This window comes from Pieris brassicae, chromosome 9 (assembly GCF_905147105.1).
Source record: "Pieris brassicae chromosome 9, ilPieBrab1.1, whole genome shotgun sequence".
Taxonomy (NCBI): Eukaryota; Metazoa; Arthropoda; class Insecta; order Lepidoptera; family Pieridae; genus Pieris; species Pieris brassicae.
In genome coordinates this window covers 5,932,116-5,947,356 of record NC_059673.1, presented here as the reverse complement: position 1 = coordinate 5,947,356, position 15,241 = coordinate 5,932,116, and the positions used below count along the sequence as shown (strand labels likewise).

Sequence of the window (15,241 nt, the reverse complement as noted above, 5' to 3'; positions counted from 1 at the left end):
TTATAGGAGACATTCGGGCCGGAGGCTTGGCTGTTGTTAAGTGATACCTCCGCTCATTCACACTCATATTGCCAAAAGGCTCATAAGTGCGTTGCCGGCCTTTTAAGAATTGGTACACTCTTTTCTTGAAGGATCAGTAGTTTTGGCCTATTCAATACAATGTTTCCCTTTTTATAGTATCTCAGGATTGATTTTTTGGCGATTTAAAAATCATTAAAACAGACCCCGTGCCCCAACGGGGCTTAGTGGTCTTATATCTACGAACTCAATAAAAACTCATTACCGCACAAACGAAGTTCGTCGAAAGAAAGACAGTAATTGGCTATTATTTACTCTTGGGAACGTTTATCTGCCTGATTTTAATCACTTAACCTTTAAGCATGTTTTTATGTTATTTTACGGCGCAACTACGCACCTCGTTCCGCTTTTTTGATCGTGTTTAAAATCTTGGATTAATTTCTAGATAATTGAAAGGTTTTATTATTAAAATGTGTAAATTGAATTTACGCGATAATTTTTACGTTTCTTTAATATATTACGCACATTAAGTTTTAACACAGCCAACAGGTTTAATGGTCATTATTTATCACTTAAAACGCGTTATGTAGATAATGCAAAATGTATCCAGTGTCATTATTTGAAAATTGTGCGCAGTATTAAAGCAGTACTTTCTTCTCTTGTGCTACATCAGGAAAAAATAGATCTGTACTGTTTACGATTACGCACATGTAGTAAAATTATTATTTTCGTTTATTTAAACGACTGAATTTTTTTGAAACATTTGCTCAAAATAGTACCAAACTAGTGCTTTCTCTTTCAAAAATGTACGTACATCTCAATTCACATTTGAGTATAGGTTTTTTTACATTGTATAGTGAACCTACCTCTTCATAATCAAGCCTAGCTGTCAATGTAAAGACACCGGTCTGCGGGTTGAGCGAGAAGATATCATTAGCCCAGTCAGAGATCACGGTGTATGTCAACTGGGCGTTGAGGCCGGCGTCGGGGTCGATGGCCGCCACAGTGCCAACTACAGAGCCTCGCGCTGCGTTTTCTGCTATGTCGAAGGAGTACGCGCTCTCTTTGAACACAGGTGGATTATCGTTTGTGTCCGTCACCTAGAAACATTCACAAGTATTATTATGAGATAACATTTAGTAAGAGCTCGGATAAGTTGTTCATAATAGCAGTCAATAATAGGGCGTATTATAGTGAAGTTATTTAGAAAAGAGGACTGCAGCACTTTTGTTTGTACATATCACTTAAGAGTCATTAAAATTTGAAAGATCTAAGTTATAATACGATAAAGGTATCATTTTCATATAAATTTACATAAAGCAAAGCAAGCCCTTATTACGCTTACTTAACAAAACGAAAGCCTTTAAAAAGACTTGGACAATTCATATCATTAATAATAATGATAAAAAAATATAATTTACGTAGGTTCAGCTTTAATGTGCGATGCATAAAATCATTTTCCAGCCTTGAAGATCAATATTAACTCCTCTGTTTTTAACCGAATACTTATTCGTTTCCCTACAATCCCAAATCTCTGCGTTGACATAAACATGCACATTAAAATATCTTAGTTACTTAATAACCGAGCATTTTACAAACCTGTATAACGACTGTCACATCTGTAAACTGCATTCCATCATCAGCCCGAATGACTACTTCATATTCTGACGTCGTTTCTCTATCCAAGGGCTCCTTCAGGCTAAGATCACCGGTCAGTCTATCCAACAAAAATGGCGTTGTATCATCTGACTGAATGCTGTATGTAATTGTTCCTATTGTGTCAGGGTCCTCTGCCGTAATCCTTGCAATAATCTGGCCAGGTGTGAGATCCTCGGACGCGGTGTATGCTGCTGGTATGTTTTTGAACTCCGGGGGACTGTCATTTCTATCCAAGATGACAACCTCCACCTGGAAAAAGTTTGAATTAAATTTCAGTTAGTAAAACTATAAATAAGAGGTTATTAAAACAGTTTATATCTGTTAACTAAAATTCTCTGTTAATTAAAATTAACAGTTATGTGTAGGTGTAGAAACTGATTTAACTAATGTATGTAGATAGTTGCGAATTTTTTTTTATACAACAGGGGGCAAACGGATAGGAGGCTCACCTTATGTTAAATGGTACCCTCATTGACACTCACATTGCCAAAAGGCTCGTAAGTCCGTTGCCGGCCTTTTAAGAATTGGTACACTCTTTTATTGAAGGATCAGTAGTTTTGGCCTATTCAATACAATGTTTTATATATAATTATAACGTATATTTTTGTAATGTTGTATTTGCACACCGGACTGTTATGAATCCCCGCCGTACACAATGCAAACCTATTGATTCCATTATACCGTCCCCGTCAAATTATTTATTTAACAAAACAATCTCGTACCACGATGAGTGATGTTTTATTTATAATGTTGGCAGAAAATCGTCCAGTTTAACACACTATAAGAACACGGAGCAAATTAATAATTCTAAAAATGCAGCCTGCGAGCGGCAGCCTCGACAAATCTGTAACTTTACCGTCCGTCAGAATGACAAAAGATGCATTTCGATTTTTCAGATAACTTTTATTTTGAATACAATAAACTGTTAAAACTTATTTTAATAATGCTTTTAGGCATTGATAAATTTAAAACCGAGATCCGCCGAAGTGATAGAGAGTGTTGTGGTTGGTGTAATGGCTTCAGCGATGTCCTTGAGGTCGTAAGTTCGACCCCGGCTGTGCACCAACGGACATTTCTTCTAAGAGCGAAGTGCGCAAAAATGGCATGTGACTGAAGGCTAATGAACCAACTTGTCTATGAAATAAAAATAAACTAAGAAACGGATGAAATTTGATGCCAAGACTCATACGGTTGCGGCGCCATAAGATTATTATTATTGCTTAGTTTTTTGGTTTATCTTAATAATAATTATTATTTATTGAAAGAATATGGTTCAAAAATAATGGTGGTTTAACGGAAAGTTCGCATATTCTTCCACACACAATGGCGAGAAAATTGTCTTTAGGAATTTTACATTACATATTATGAGTCTTATCAATTAGTCAATTCTTAAATACGTTATACGTTACCAAATTAAAATTAATTATAATGTTTCATGCAAAAAATTTTTTTTCCAAAAGTTATGTTTTAAGTAGATTTTTAAAAACTCTAGTCGAAAGAACTTTTAATTCTATTGGTAAATTATTGTTAAGCTTGTTTGCGATACAGTAATAACAGTACAATACACCTTGTATTTCGTATACAGTTCCAGATAAATTTTTGGCACAGCTAATTTCTCCCCATTTCTACGGTAGGGCAAGTCAATTCAATCATTGGCTTGTACAAACGTGCACACTGAGAGCAAGGCCTGGTGGCTTCAGCGTGCGATTCCCTTCCCTGAGGTCGTAGGTTCGATCCCCGGCTGTCCACCAATGGACTTACTATGTACGCATTTATAGTTCGCTAGAACTGTGAAAACCGGCTTGCCTTAGACCCAAAAGTCGTCGTATGTTAAATACAGCGCTGGTCACCTATTAGATTGACAAATGATCATGAAACAGATACAGAAATCTGAGGGCAGACCTAAAAAAAATATATAGATCCGGTATAACTATTTATTAAACTAATATCTGGCAAACTAAGCTTTGAAAATAGGTCATTGACCTTTAAAAAGGTACACTCGTTTGATGAGATGTTTTAGATAAGATTTATTAAGTTAGACTCGTGCTTTACAAATGCAGCCGTTGGACGTTTATAAAAAGGCAATCGAACAAAACTCGACAAATCAACAAAGGCAAGGAAAATGTAACTGAACGAGCTTAGTTTCGTCATCTGTACGGTGAAGCATGAAGAATTTGGAGCACAATGATCGGACCCGTCAGATATAAGATTGTAAAGATTTCTCTTGGAAGCTGCGCATTTGTTATGATGACTCAATCTTTTCTTTGTGTACTAGAGTACCATCGTTGGCTAGCATAGTCACAGCCGTCGACACCTACGCAATTTACGTACAGAGAAGCAGCAATTAACGCGGATTGAGTGTTCCCATCTTTCAAGTAAATAAATTGAATTGTGATAATAAAATTTATTGTTCTCTTTTTATTGGTTAGCTTTCGAATTGAAACTTTTATGGTATCAAACATTCGAAATTTTTTGAAAATAGAACATAACATTCTTACAAAGTATACTTGCCTAATTATATTTCCCAACGTCATGTTAAATGTTTCTTGTGGATTGGGACCCCCTAGAGGTTATGTTTAAAGTCATCGATTAAGGGAAGAGAAATGACACAATGTTCTTGAAACAATTAATCAAGTTTCGATAATTGATCGTTCTGCGCTACTAGATTAATACGAAATATCAAACCAATATGTTTTAGTCTACTTTTGAATAATGATTAGTAAATCAGACACAGAAAACATCGCATTCATATTGATTATATTTAAATATTATAGGTTCATAATAAAGAGCGAGGTTTCTTATGATAGTTATCCATTAAATCTAGACCTGTTATGATTTGTTGTAATACAGATATTTTTATCGCAAGAATGCAACACAATTATTAAGTAAGAACACAGTACTCGACGAATATATAATGCGTGTTGTATGACAGTTTGAAATATTAACCGATTTTTTAAATTTTAGATAAATGGATACCAATAATCAGCTTCACAAAAAATGTCTTCCCACTCAGCACGTTTTGATTATGACAATCGTTTTACATGATTTTTTGTTCAGTTTATGAAACATCGACACTTTATAATTAATATCGTTCGTTTAATTTGTTTGATTTATTTTCGCAATAAATTAACAGCTTAAATTATTACGATTTATTCAAATATATTCTATGCTGGTTGGTGTATAGTAAGTAACATGCATACTCTTAAGCCTTAATATTAAATCAAGTTTTAAGAGCGGGGAGGATGTCGAATGCCTAAGATTGAATTCCATAAGAAAATAGGAAATGTTCAACTCAAGCAATCCTGACGATGATTCTGTGTTGGACTGCTAGCTATAATAGAAAGACAACAAAAGATCTCAGGGACTTAAGATGAGAAGTAAAATGGTGTACCTTCAAACCAGAATTATAACTTTAACGGAAACCAAAATCAGAATCTTTGGCTCTGTGTGCGCCATTAAGCTATTGATTACAATGGAAATTTAAAAATTCAATCTTTAATGTCCCAAACGAGAAAGCGTCAGTTTCTGAAAAATGACCTTCCAATTTTGAGATACTAAGGTTATGTTCACCGACATCAATCATTCTACTCATTTGCTTCGAAAATTTGGGTCCTTTTATTGCGTTACTCCATTTTATTACACCTAATTTCATTCAGCGTCATCACAATGTTCAGCCCAATGAAGCTATGGCCAGATTGGTGGACGTCGCCGCCGTGCAATTTATCATTTTTGTACAGGTCATTTTAATCCTATCTAAATTTATAATTAATGGGTTTTATTACTCAGTTATGTCTTTTTATTGTGTTTTACAAAAGATAAACTATTACTCATGTATGTCTTTTAAAATATTTATTCCAAGTACTAATAGAAACAGAAATGATAATTCTGATTAGAATTATTTCATACATGCGCTTGTATGTATTGTTAAGTATTTTAATTATACAAAGCAGAGACAACCAATCTAGGATAGGTTGAAATTTATTTGAAGATAAGTCTTTCTATACGTTTTGTTAGTTAGAATTTTTCAGTTTTATGAATAGTTAAAATAGAATTAATTCAGAGTTCAATTATGATATTTTGCTTTATTACTTCTGAAATCTTTTGAACGTGTCTAAATATTTATTATTTAATGTCGAGATATATGAGACAATTTCAGTTTGCTTGCTCTTTGAGAAACGTATTAAGGTTGGTATTCATTAGAAAGGATTTTTTTTGAAGCCTTTATGACATTTCTATTTGGCCATTTTATAAATAAAGCAAATGTACTCATACAATGAATACAAAACTAAAAAATAACTGGCCCTTATAGTATGGTATTGCATTTATATATTTAGTCTGTGTAACACTTTAAAACAAAACTGTACACGAAAAGCCATTTAGCATCCTGTCATTTTTTAACTGGGTCTCGATTTATCGCCTGAAGAACAGATATGGTGGCATCGTTTATGTTAGAATACTTAGAACAAAGTTAGAGCATGTTAGACTATGTTTAGATCGCTTCGTGACCGTGCAACGCGATCACCGCTATACCCCCAGGTTCGCGCAATTATGTTACTTGTCAGAGATTACAATATTAACAGATACATAATCTTATTTGTACATTAAATTCCGACCAATATCAACCGAAATATTATAGTTTTTATGATAAACAAAACAAAACTAACAAAACCTAACTTTCTTACTAACTACTAACTGACGTGAGACTTATCTTAAGTTATCGTGTTTTATGTGTCCTTTTACTTTTTATTTTTAATGTATCATCTTTTTAGTTTAGTTGGTTTTCTTTGCTCCTCTTTAGTTTTGTCTTAAAAACTATGTATAACATATATTTTGCACTTCTTGCCTATCTTATGTAATTTAATACATTTTTTTTACTCACAGTGGTTGCCTGGAAGAAATGGCTCGAAAGCGATAAGCCGCCAATTGCCCTCCTTTTGATTTAATTATGTTATTTTTTTTTTATATTGTAATGTAACAAAGTTTTAATAAATAAATAAAAATATCTTTATTATTACTTTACTATTGTGTCTATAAGATAAAAGAGGCGATTTTGCACAACTGTTAATGGTGTAATGTTTCAATACTCTTTAGACTACCTATACAATTATAAGATTTGTACTCTTGTTCTTAATGAATAACTTTAAAAACTTATTTTTTAAATAACACAATTAGTTGTTTCTTGTTACGATTGTTTAAAAGAAATAACATCAGGAGTTATTTCTTTGTTTCTATATATAATTGAGGGTCAAACAAGCAATTGGGTCTGCCGATCAAAGCGTCTACCGTAGCCAATTTTATGAAACAATATGAAAAGATGTCATCTAAAACCCATATAACCAGAGACGCTTCTACGTGATTCTACTCCGTAATTTGTATTAAGCGTGCGAGTTGAGTCCGCCCACGTTGGCTATCTGTTGGAAATATATGTAAAATATGCACAAAAGTACCCAGGATAAAGTGCATCGATAAGAGGCGACGCAATTTGCATCGCCGTAAGCGCAAGTATCGATAATTTTGAACCTGTCTCTACCGAAATGTTGCTACGAGACATACAAAATACGCACTTCAACACTTATGATATTTTTAAATATTCTCCATTGTATTGCCTGAATAAAACTGCTATTAACATGCCTTTAGTCTAAAGCTGGGTTTGATATCAAATAAATAAAACATATTTCATATGGGGATTGGCTGGCCTGACGAACATTGTGGAAAATAGTTCAATGTTGACTTTGTAGCCCTTCATTAAAATATGCATCGTTCGCCTCGGAGCCCAGTAGTAACAGTCAAATATAGATTTGTTCATAGGAACAACAAACAAAACAAGTTCATAGGAATTCCAAACGCATTTTCTAATATAAATATCTATATATAAGATAAAATCCGAAACGTTTAACTTAATTGTATAGTCCTTAAATTGTCCTCTTGTGCGATATGGTTTTGCAGGTAATGATATGCATTAGTGGGCATGCAAGTATCGTGCTGCAGGGCAGACACGCAAACATCCTGTATTTCTCCTAAATTCTCTTCCCGAGGGCATTATTGCCTTATTATTGCCAGATTGATAATGTAATTTTATAATAGCTTATGTCCTATCTGAAACATCTTAAAAATGCTCAATATATGGAAAATTCGCTTTCGTTCGTTCGTTCGACGTATTTGTATTCGTGATGTCAAGATGAAACCGTCTTTTATATATAAGAATTTTGTTTGTTCCAGAGGCGCGATTTCACTTGGACAATACACTAAAATAAAGGTTTTGACATGTTTCTGACAGAGTTCTGTATGAAGTTCACGCATTATTCATTAATAGGAAAACACAAAAAACTACTTATGCGAGTCGAAAGACGCTGGCCAATTTCTTTCCTGGTCACTAATTAAAAGCCCGGCCAAAAAGGTTCTCGTAGTCTCCTTCTATTGTAATTGTGGGTAAGTATATATATATATATTAAAAGAATTCCTAAATGTTTTATTGTTACTTCCAACGCAAACTTGAAGACTAATAGCAGCAGTTTGTTTTCATAATGTCCGTTAGGAAACGGGTGGAACTGTCAGATAATTCAAACTCAAACAATATTCACGGTCTTCCAGAAAATAAATGAAGTACACGAACGAATATCACGAGTTCAGAATTTTTCAATGTCGCTCTGGGATCGCGATCAGCGCGGGCGCAGCGGCGAGCACAAAGCAGCGAACGATTAACGAACTTAAACCAAACGAGAGCATCTTAGTTTTGTTTTTACTTGTCGATTATTTGTCTTTGAAGTCTAAAATAAAACAACGATTAGCTTGTCATTATTTCGTACCCGTACTTACCTTCTCAAACGGCCGATCCATAAGGTTTAATTTAATCGCAGGTTTTAATGAGAAAATTTCTCAGTGCCATATAAAGTTTCTTATGAAGCCAACATCCTGATTAGCTTTATCTATAAAATATTATTTTATGACAGCGATAATCATAACTATTTATCGAGGATGATTGGTTCGGAAAGTCAAGTCATTGAGGGGAAACAATGGAGACGATAACAAAAGAATTACAATGTACTGCCAAAACAGTACAATCACAAATCGCAGGTTGATCTAGACATAGTAAATATGGCTTGTGTTAACTTTGTGTTTAATTTTCCTATTTCCCTGCTCACTCAATCTTACACTTAACACTAAAAAATAGCCTGTACCCTATTTAATTTGTTTAAAATTATTCTAATTAATTATGTGTATTACTACACAGTAGGTACATATGACTCAGATTTAACCGGCTCCTGTTAATTATCACGACAACAGGTCCCTGGGAGACAAGTTATTATCTAACCTATGTTTATAGCAATTAATTTATATATTATATTAATATAATCGTATATAATATGGCTTGGCTAATTTTTGTTTTAAGTAATTATCAATTATATTCATTCAACCGGTTTTTTACACTTGATATTCCATAAATATCTTTATAAAGTTCACACCTATCGTCGAGGACACATATTGCTCGCAAAATGTTTAACTTCTTCTATCTTGTTTTTTGTGGTGTGGCCTTGTTGGTGCGCCTTTTAATAAATAAACAATACCGCGTCTGTTGTATATTAATTTTGCACTTGCAAGCCTTCTCACTGCGTGATGGGATATGATCACTTTCACAAGTAAAACAAAATAATGTAAAATTATCATTTTTTTTTTCTCAAATGCATTACTTGGCTTGCGATAAAATATATCGCGTAAATTTCAAAATCATGTTCGATATACATTTTCGTCATAAAATGAATTCAAAGTGTCAAAAATTGGGTATGTTTGGATTTTTTTCTATCGAGCAAAGTTATTTAAATCGTGTATCGATCTTTCAAAATGGATACATAAACTACTCAAGTCCAACATATATTTTTTCCATTCGCCATACTTCAAGAAACTATGACAAAAAATAGAAAGAAACAATGTACTTTTTTGGAGTTTAGCGACCGTATAGGCGTGTAAACCTCTTGCCCAGTTTACCACTGTTCTATAAAAAAAAACTTGATTCCCGAGGTAACACAGCTTCGGTGAAGCATCTTGCACCAATGCACTTCTATTAAAAAATTGACTAGATACAAAAATACGTTGCAGCCAAATTGTAAAGATTTAGACGACGAGGGGTCATCAGATCGTACGATAATTAAGATCAGTCAGCACTATATTTTACGCCTTGCATCTTGACTACGGTCACGACTTTTTTCCATGTTGAGTGAGACCATTGTTGCTATACTGATTCATGACTCGAATTGAACACAAAAGCTTATGCTTTATCATTTCCTATAAAAGCATTTTCTAGTTTTGTTGAGTGGATATTGATGTTGGCTTGTTACGTGATTTGGTTTTGATCAATAATATTAGGCAATGGAAATATACATTCGATTGTATTGCCCGCGAGATTTTGCGCGTAAAACTAATTTTAAACATAGACATCTAAACTGGGCAAATAATTCATTATGATATGAATTGGTTGTAAAAGTATGACTTAGTATACGGGCTCGCATAAGAGGGAAGTTACTTTTCATCTTATAGAGATTATTATAAACATAAACCTACACGTTGAATCACTCTGTTTATTGATGAAGCATTATTGCGACGACTTTATGACTTTATTAATTTCTCTTTTATACCATGTCAAGATGTGCCGGTGAATAACTCTATATAAATTTGTTGCTAAGGCTGTTCAACAAATAGAGTCCCTAAGAATATTGGATTTATATAAAACCTTAACGGATATAAAGAAAAAAGGCGAAACGAAGTTCAGTGGGTCGCTAGTTTAAAAAAAAATGCGTTTAAATCATGTCAAACTATTTGCACTGCTTTAATTAAAGTACGTTTAACGGTATACGACAAAGAATAGTGCAGTGGCCGTTAAAATAATAAGCCCTGAGTACTTATCTAGTTTCCGTATATTTTTAACATGAAAGGCACACAATTGTCAGTCATATGGATATAATAAGAAAGGTATAATATACTTAAAGGTGGAATATACTTCTAATAATTTTATTTTAAAATAGATAATAATAAGCACTTCAGGACGTAACTAATAATGAATATAATTGACGAAATAAAAATACATCTAGCATAACCCTAGCGAAACAAAGAAGCAAGTGAAACAAAAATGTGATGATAGGCCGAGTTAAAATATTATGGACCACCCTCAACCAAATTTATGTTAATATAAATATGTGTTTCGATCAGTATAAGAAATAATAAATATTAGACTGAATAATTTAAGGATAAGATTATTAATAAGTATAACAATTAAAGCATTAATAGAAATGTCAATAATATTCATCTCCCAAAGCAATGACTACATTTAAATGGTATTTAGTGTCAAATATTGGTGTCATAGCCCACGCAATGCGTCTATAAAATGATTAGGTTCCAAATACCAGGTTGTAAATATTTTGTCATGCGTAAATAGACTTAATCTAAATGCTGATTGGTTGTAATTACTCACGACGAGGTTAAATAACTCCTAAGACGGAAACTGCATATTTATCAAAACGGGCAGTCTCAATTGGTATTTTCTCAGGCTTAAGAATTTTTTAAATTTATTACATTAGTTTTAACTTATAGATTCCAATTTGATTTCAACTACATGATTTCCAATTCCATAAAAAAAATGCAAATTGTATGTATTTTATGCAAAATATTTACAAAATATATTTTAAATATTTCATATATTATACAATTCAATGTTTTCTTTATATTATACAGCGATATATAATTGTAGTTATGCTGTTTAGCGGCATGCGCCTTTATAAACTGATTTAGGAATCATACATGACAATATGGTTCCTTTAGGAAAAAATACTATTGAATTGTATATATATAATTACTCTATGTGAGTTAGTGTCATAATTACGAGTACAGCTGTGTATTATTTAATATATTTCCTTAGCGCCATTTAAGTTTAATTTTTCTGTTATTTCTTCTTATTTAATTTTCATTCTATAGATTCTCTAACATTGTGCCTTGGGTTGTACCTCATCAACGCCATTTCAATGGAGCAATAGTTTCTCCCATTCCAAGATAGTTAGTTAAACATTAATGTATTATATTTGTGACCATATGTTCCTGTGGATTATATGTTTTATTTGTTTATATATAAGATTGTTATATTTTAAAATACCTAAGTTAGTTAGTAACTAAATTAGGTACAGTAAGTAATTAAAAAGTTTCGTTTTTAATATAAAAGCTTTTGTAGCCGACACTGACCTTATAGATTATTAATCTAGAATAAGAACATTTAATGAACTCCGAGTAGGTAATATGGTTAAGAACTTTAAAGCCTCGTAAGTTTAGATGTTTGTCGTGATATAGCTACCGATGCACGCATGTTATACACATTCAATTAATCGCATCGCACACGAAATTGTACCAGACAAAAATAAAAAAGCATTAGCAAATTCTTTTGCCTTCCTTTAAAAGATGATTGAACGATCCTTAATGAACCGGCTTAGCCCTCAGGTAATACGATCCAAGGAATTAAGTTCAGACTATTCAAATAGGGTAATAAAGATTTCAATTGTGGTTGTATTGGTAATGCATAATATCAGAATCACGCGATTATGAACGCGAATTCATCGTGGTAAATATAGTGTTGTTGAATCAAAATAACTCTCAGAATATTCCAGAGACAATTGAAAATGTTATGTAAAACTAAAACAAGATTTATAGAACTTAAAAAAACAGTGGTTCTACGACCTTTAAGACTTGGTATCAGATTTCGTAATCATTTATTTTTTCTAGTATGTGATCAGCCTGTGATTTGCATAGGTCGTCGGTTTTTCTGTCTAAGGCACGTTGTTTTCTCACCGTATAAATTCGCGCACAGACATGATTCGAAAGCATGGCCTGAACTGGTTGAGACGTATCGTCAAAGGACTAGGCCATTATTGCTCAGCAATTTTATAGAACATTACTAACCTATAAATATAAAAAAAAACCTTATTGTTTTTACTATGCATTAAGAGACAAAAAACATAGACCACCTCCATAATTGGTCACTAAAAAAATTGACTTGGGGAGCCTAGTGATCGCTTAGTAACGAATCTAGCAATTCACTGTATAGAGTTACTTTTAATTAAAATAGACATATGTAGATATCGTTATTAATTTTTGTAATTAAATTAATGTAATTAAAATGTATATATTAAATAAATGTATATGTGTATTTTCAATGGCACGGTTTGCCACAGGAAGACAAGAATCTTGCTTCCATTGTGTGCTGATAATATTCTAAGAGAATTTTAATGAAACCGTAGTATCACCAGCTCAATAACCTCGGGTTAATCTTGTTAACCGTATTAACATAACCTTACAATTAAACGCTTATTCGTTAAAATTTAACTATTACATTTTTTTTAAATACCTTGTCATTTCGGGATCATAGCAAACGAGACGGGTAAGAATTTAAAACCATAAAGAATATGATGGCGTATTTCAATTGATTGCGATTGGTCCACAATCTCTAGTTCGAACAAAACACAATCAACAAAAGGCACTATCGTTTCATCTTTTCTTCTACATATATCATTCTATTAAAAAGTATTCTACTTATAAATACAATGCTTCGTTTAATCTGCTGGACATATTGTCTTTAATTTACGCGAAAATTATAAAACGGTGTTGAGCAGTAAGTGTTAATTTGAAAATATTTTCATTGACGTAAATTGTGGGTTGGTTACGGGTTTTTTTGTTTTCCCAGTTTAAGTTTTCGCTGCAAACTTAAACACATATTTATAGAAAGCATTTGTACTGGATTTATAGTTACAAATAGTGTAAAATAAACAGTAAATTATAATAACATATATATCTCTTTTATTTAGGTGTATCGCGCAGTGAAAAGGCACTTGACAGCTTGGCACTACAGTAAATGGCAGAAAATGGTGCAGGAAAGAGAATGACAGAAGTTTATCTTTTCAGCTAAGACGTATTTTGATTCATAAATCTAAATGTGATAATATAGGTTGGTGGACCGTTGTGTGTATAGTACTGGCTAATTTAGTCAGCCTAACTCCTTCCAGAAGCACAGAAGTCTCCTGGGCACTTCACAGGCTTCACGGAGCGACCTCACTGCTTCAATGATGATTAAAAAAATCGTAAATTACAGAAAGACTTTTCCTCATTATTAACAATTCAAACGTTGAGAAATCCAATTTCACCCGCTTGATTAAAGTTGCTACCGTAGTATAATTTTAATTTAAAAATTATACGTCTTTAAATACGTAAATAGGTACTGTAATTACTCAAAGAGACAAATGACTTAGATAAAACTTGATTTAATAAAACCTTTTAAAAACTAATGGGCTTGCATTGTTGACCGATAATTTTTTTCCCTCTCGCGGTTGTCCATTACAACCTGTCAAGATTTACCTAATATTAATGAGTTTCGCCTGCGCTGGATAATCAAGAATGTAAATTAAATTCGATTTGATACTTGCTTCATTGGGTTTTAATGAATAATCTAAAAAATTAAGTATACGTAAATTTCTTGAGAACGCACTAGACGTTCGAATTTTATATTAATGTTCGCATGGTGAAGGAATATATCGTAACTCGTAAGGAAACCGGCATTTTAGGATCCAAAAACTATACTAGATGTCTGTAAAGAAAAAATACCAAGAATACAATAGAAACAATATGAACATTAAATATTATCACAAAATAAATAAACATTGAAACTATTTATTTGAAGTAAAATTGTTACGATACATTGACGTTTCATGACTTTCCTACTATAAAATCGTGAACAATTAAGCCTTTAAACGAGATTTTATTTTACTTACTTATAAGCAATACTCATTAGGGAATAGAAATACCAAAAACACTGTTACTCCAGTATTAATCAAAAAATCTTTTCCGGAAATTAGACACAGGAACTTCACTTACTTCATGTAGCGGAATATATCATTACTTAATAAAATAAGATTGAGAAAAATAATTATGAGATAAAAGTACCTATTAGAGCAGTGTTGGCCTAGTGGCTTCAGCGTGCGACTCTTATCTCTGAGGTCGTAGGTTCGATCAACTCGACTGTACGCCGATGGACTTTCTTTCTATGTGCGCATTTAACATTGGCTCGAACGATGAAGGAAACCGGCTTGCCTTAGGCACAGAAGGCTGATCACCTACTTGCCTATTAGATTTACAAATGATCATGAAACAGATACAGAAATCTGAGGTCCAAACCTAAAAAGGTTGTAGCGCCATTGATTTATTTATTTTAGAAGTAGAAGTATGTTTAATTAATACGCCGTCAATATTGGTCCTTATACATTTCATCTGCGCCTGGTGGTCACAGTTTCGTTACTATGCGAAACAATACTATTTCGAATCAGTATCATGTTTGCTATAACAGGCAGCGACATTTCTTTCGACATTTTCATACGATTAAAAACAATGTCTGCATCAATCAATGCAATTTACTTTTAAGAATCAACAAACAACATTGTACCAATAAATCTTTGTTATTCTTACCTTTATGTATTTTTATATTGAACAGTTTAGTGTAGTTCAAATTATATATGTTTGAACTATCCGGAAGAAACTGCTT

At 32.8% G+C, this 15,241-nt stretch overlaps 1 protein-coding gene across 2 annotated transcripts in view; it reads right to left on the bottom strand.

The window, feature by feature from the left end:
- LOC123714002 (cadherin-related tumor suppressor) overlaps nt 1-15,241 on the bottom strand; it is an 85,366-nt gene that overhangs the window by 13,594 nt on the left and 56,531 nt on the right. For both annotated transcript variants that reach the window (XM_045667983.1, XM_045667984.1), the window contains exons 2-3: nt 1,618-1,926; nt 885-1,118 (exon numbers count right to left, since the gene is read on the bottom strand). In XM_045667983.1, the coding sequence (XP_045523939.1) occupies nt 885-1,118; nt 1,618-1,926 (543 nt within the window). The remainder of the gene's footprint in view (nt 1-884; nt 1,119-1,617; nt 1,927-15,241) is intronic.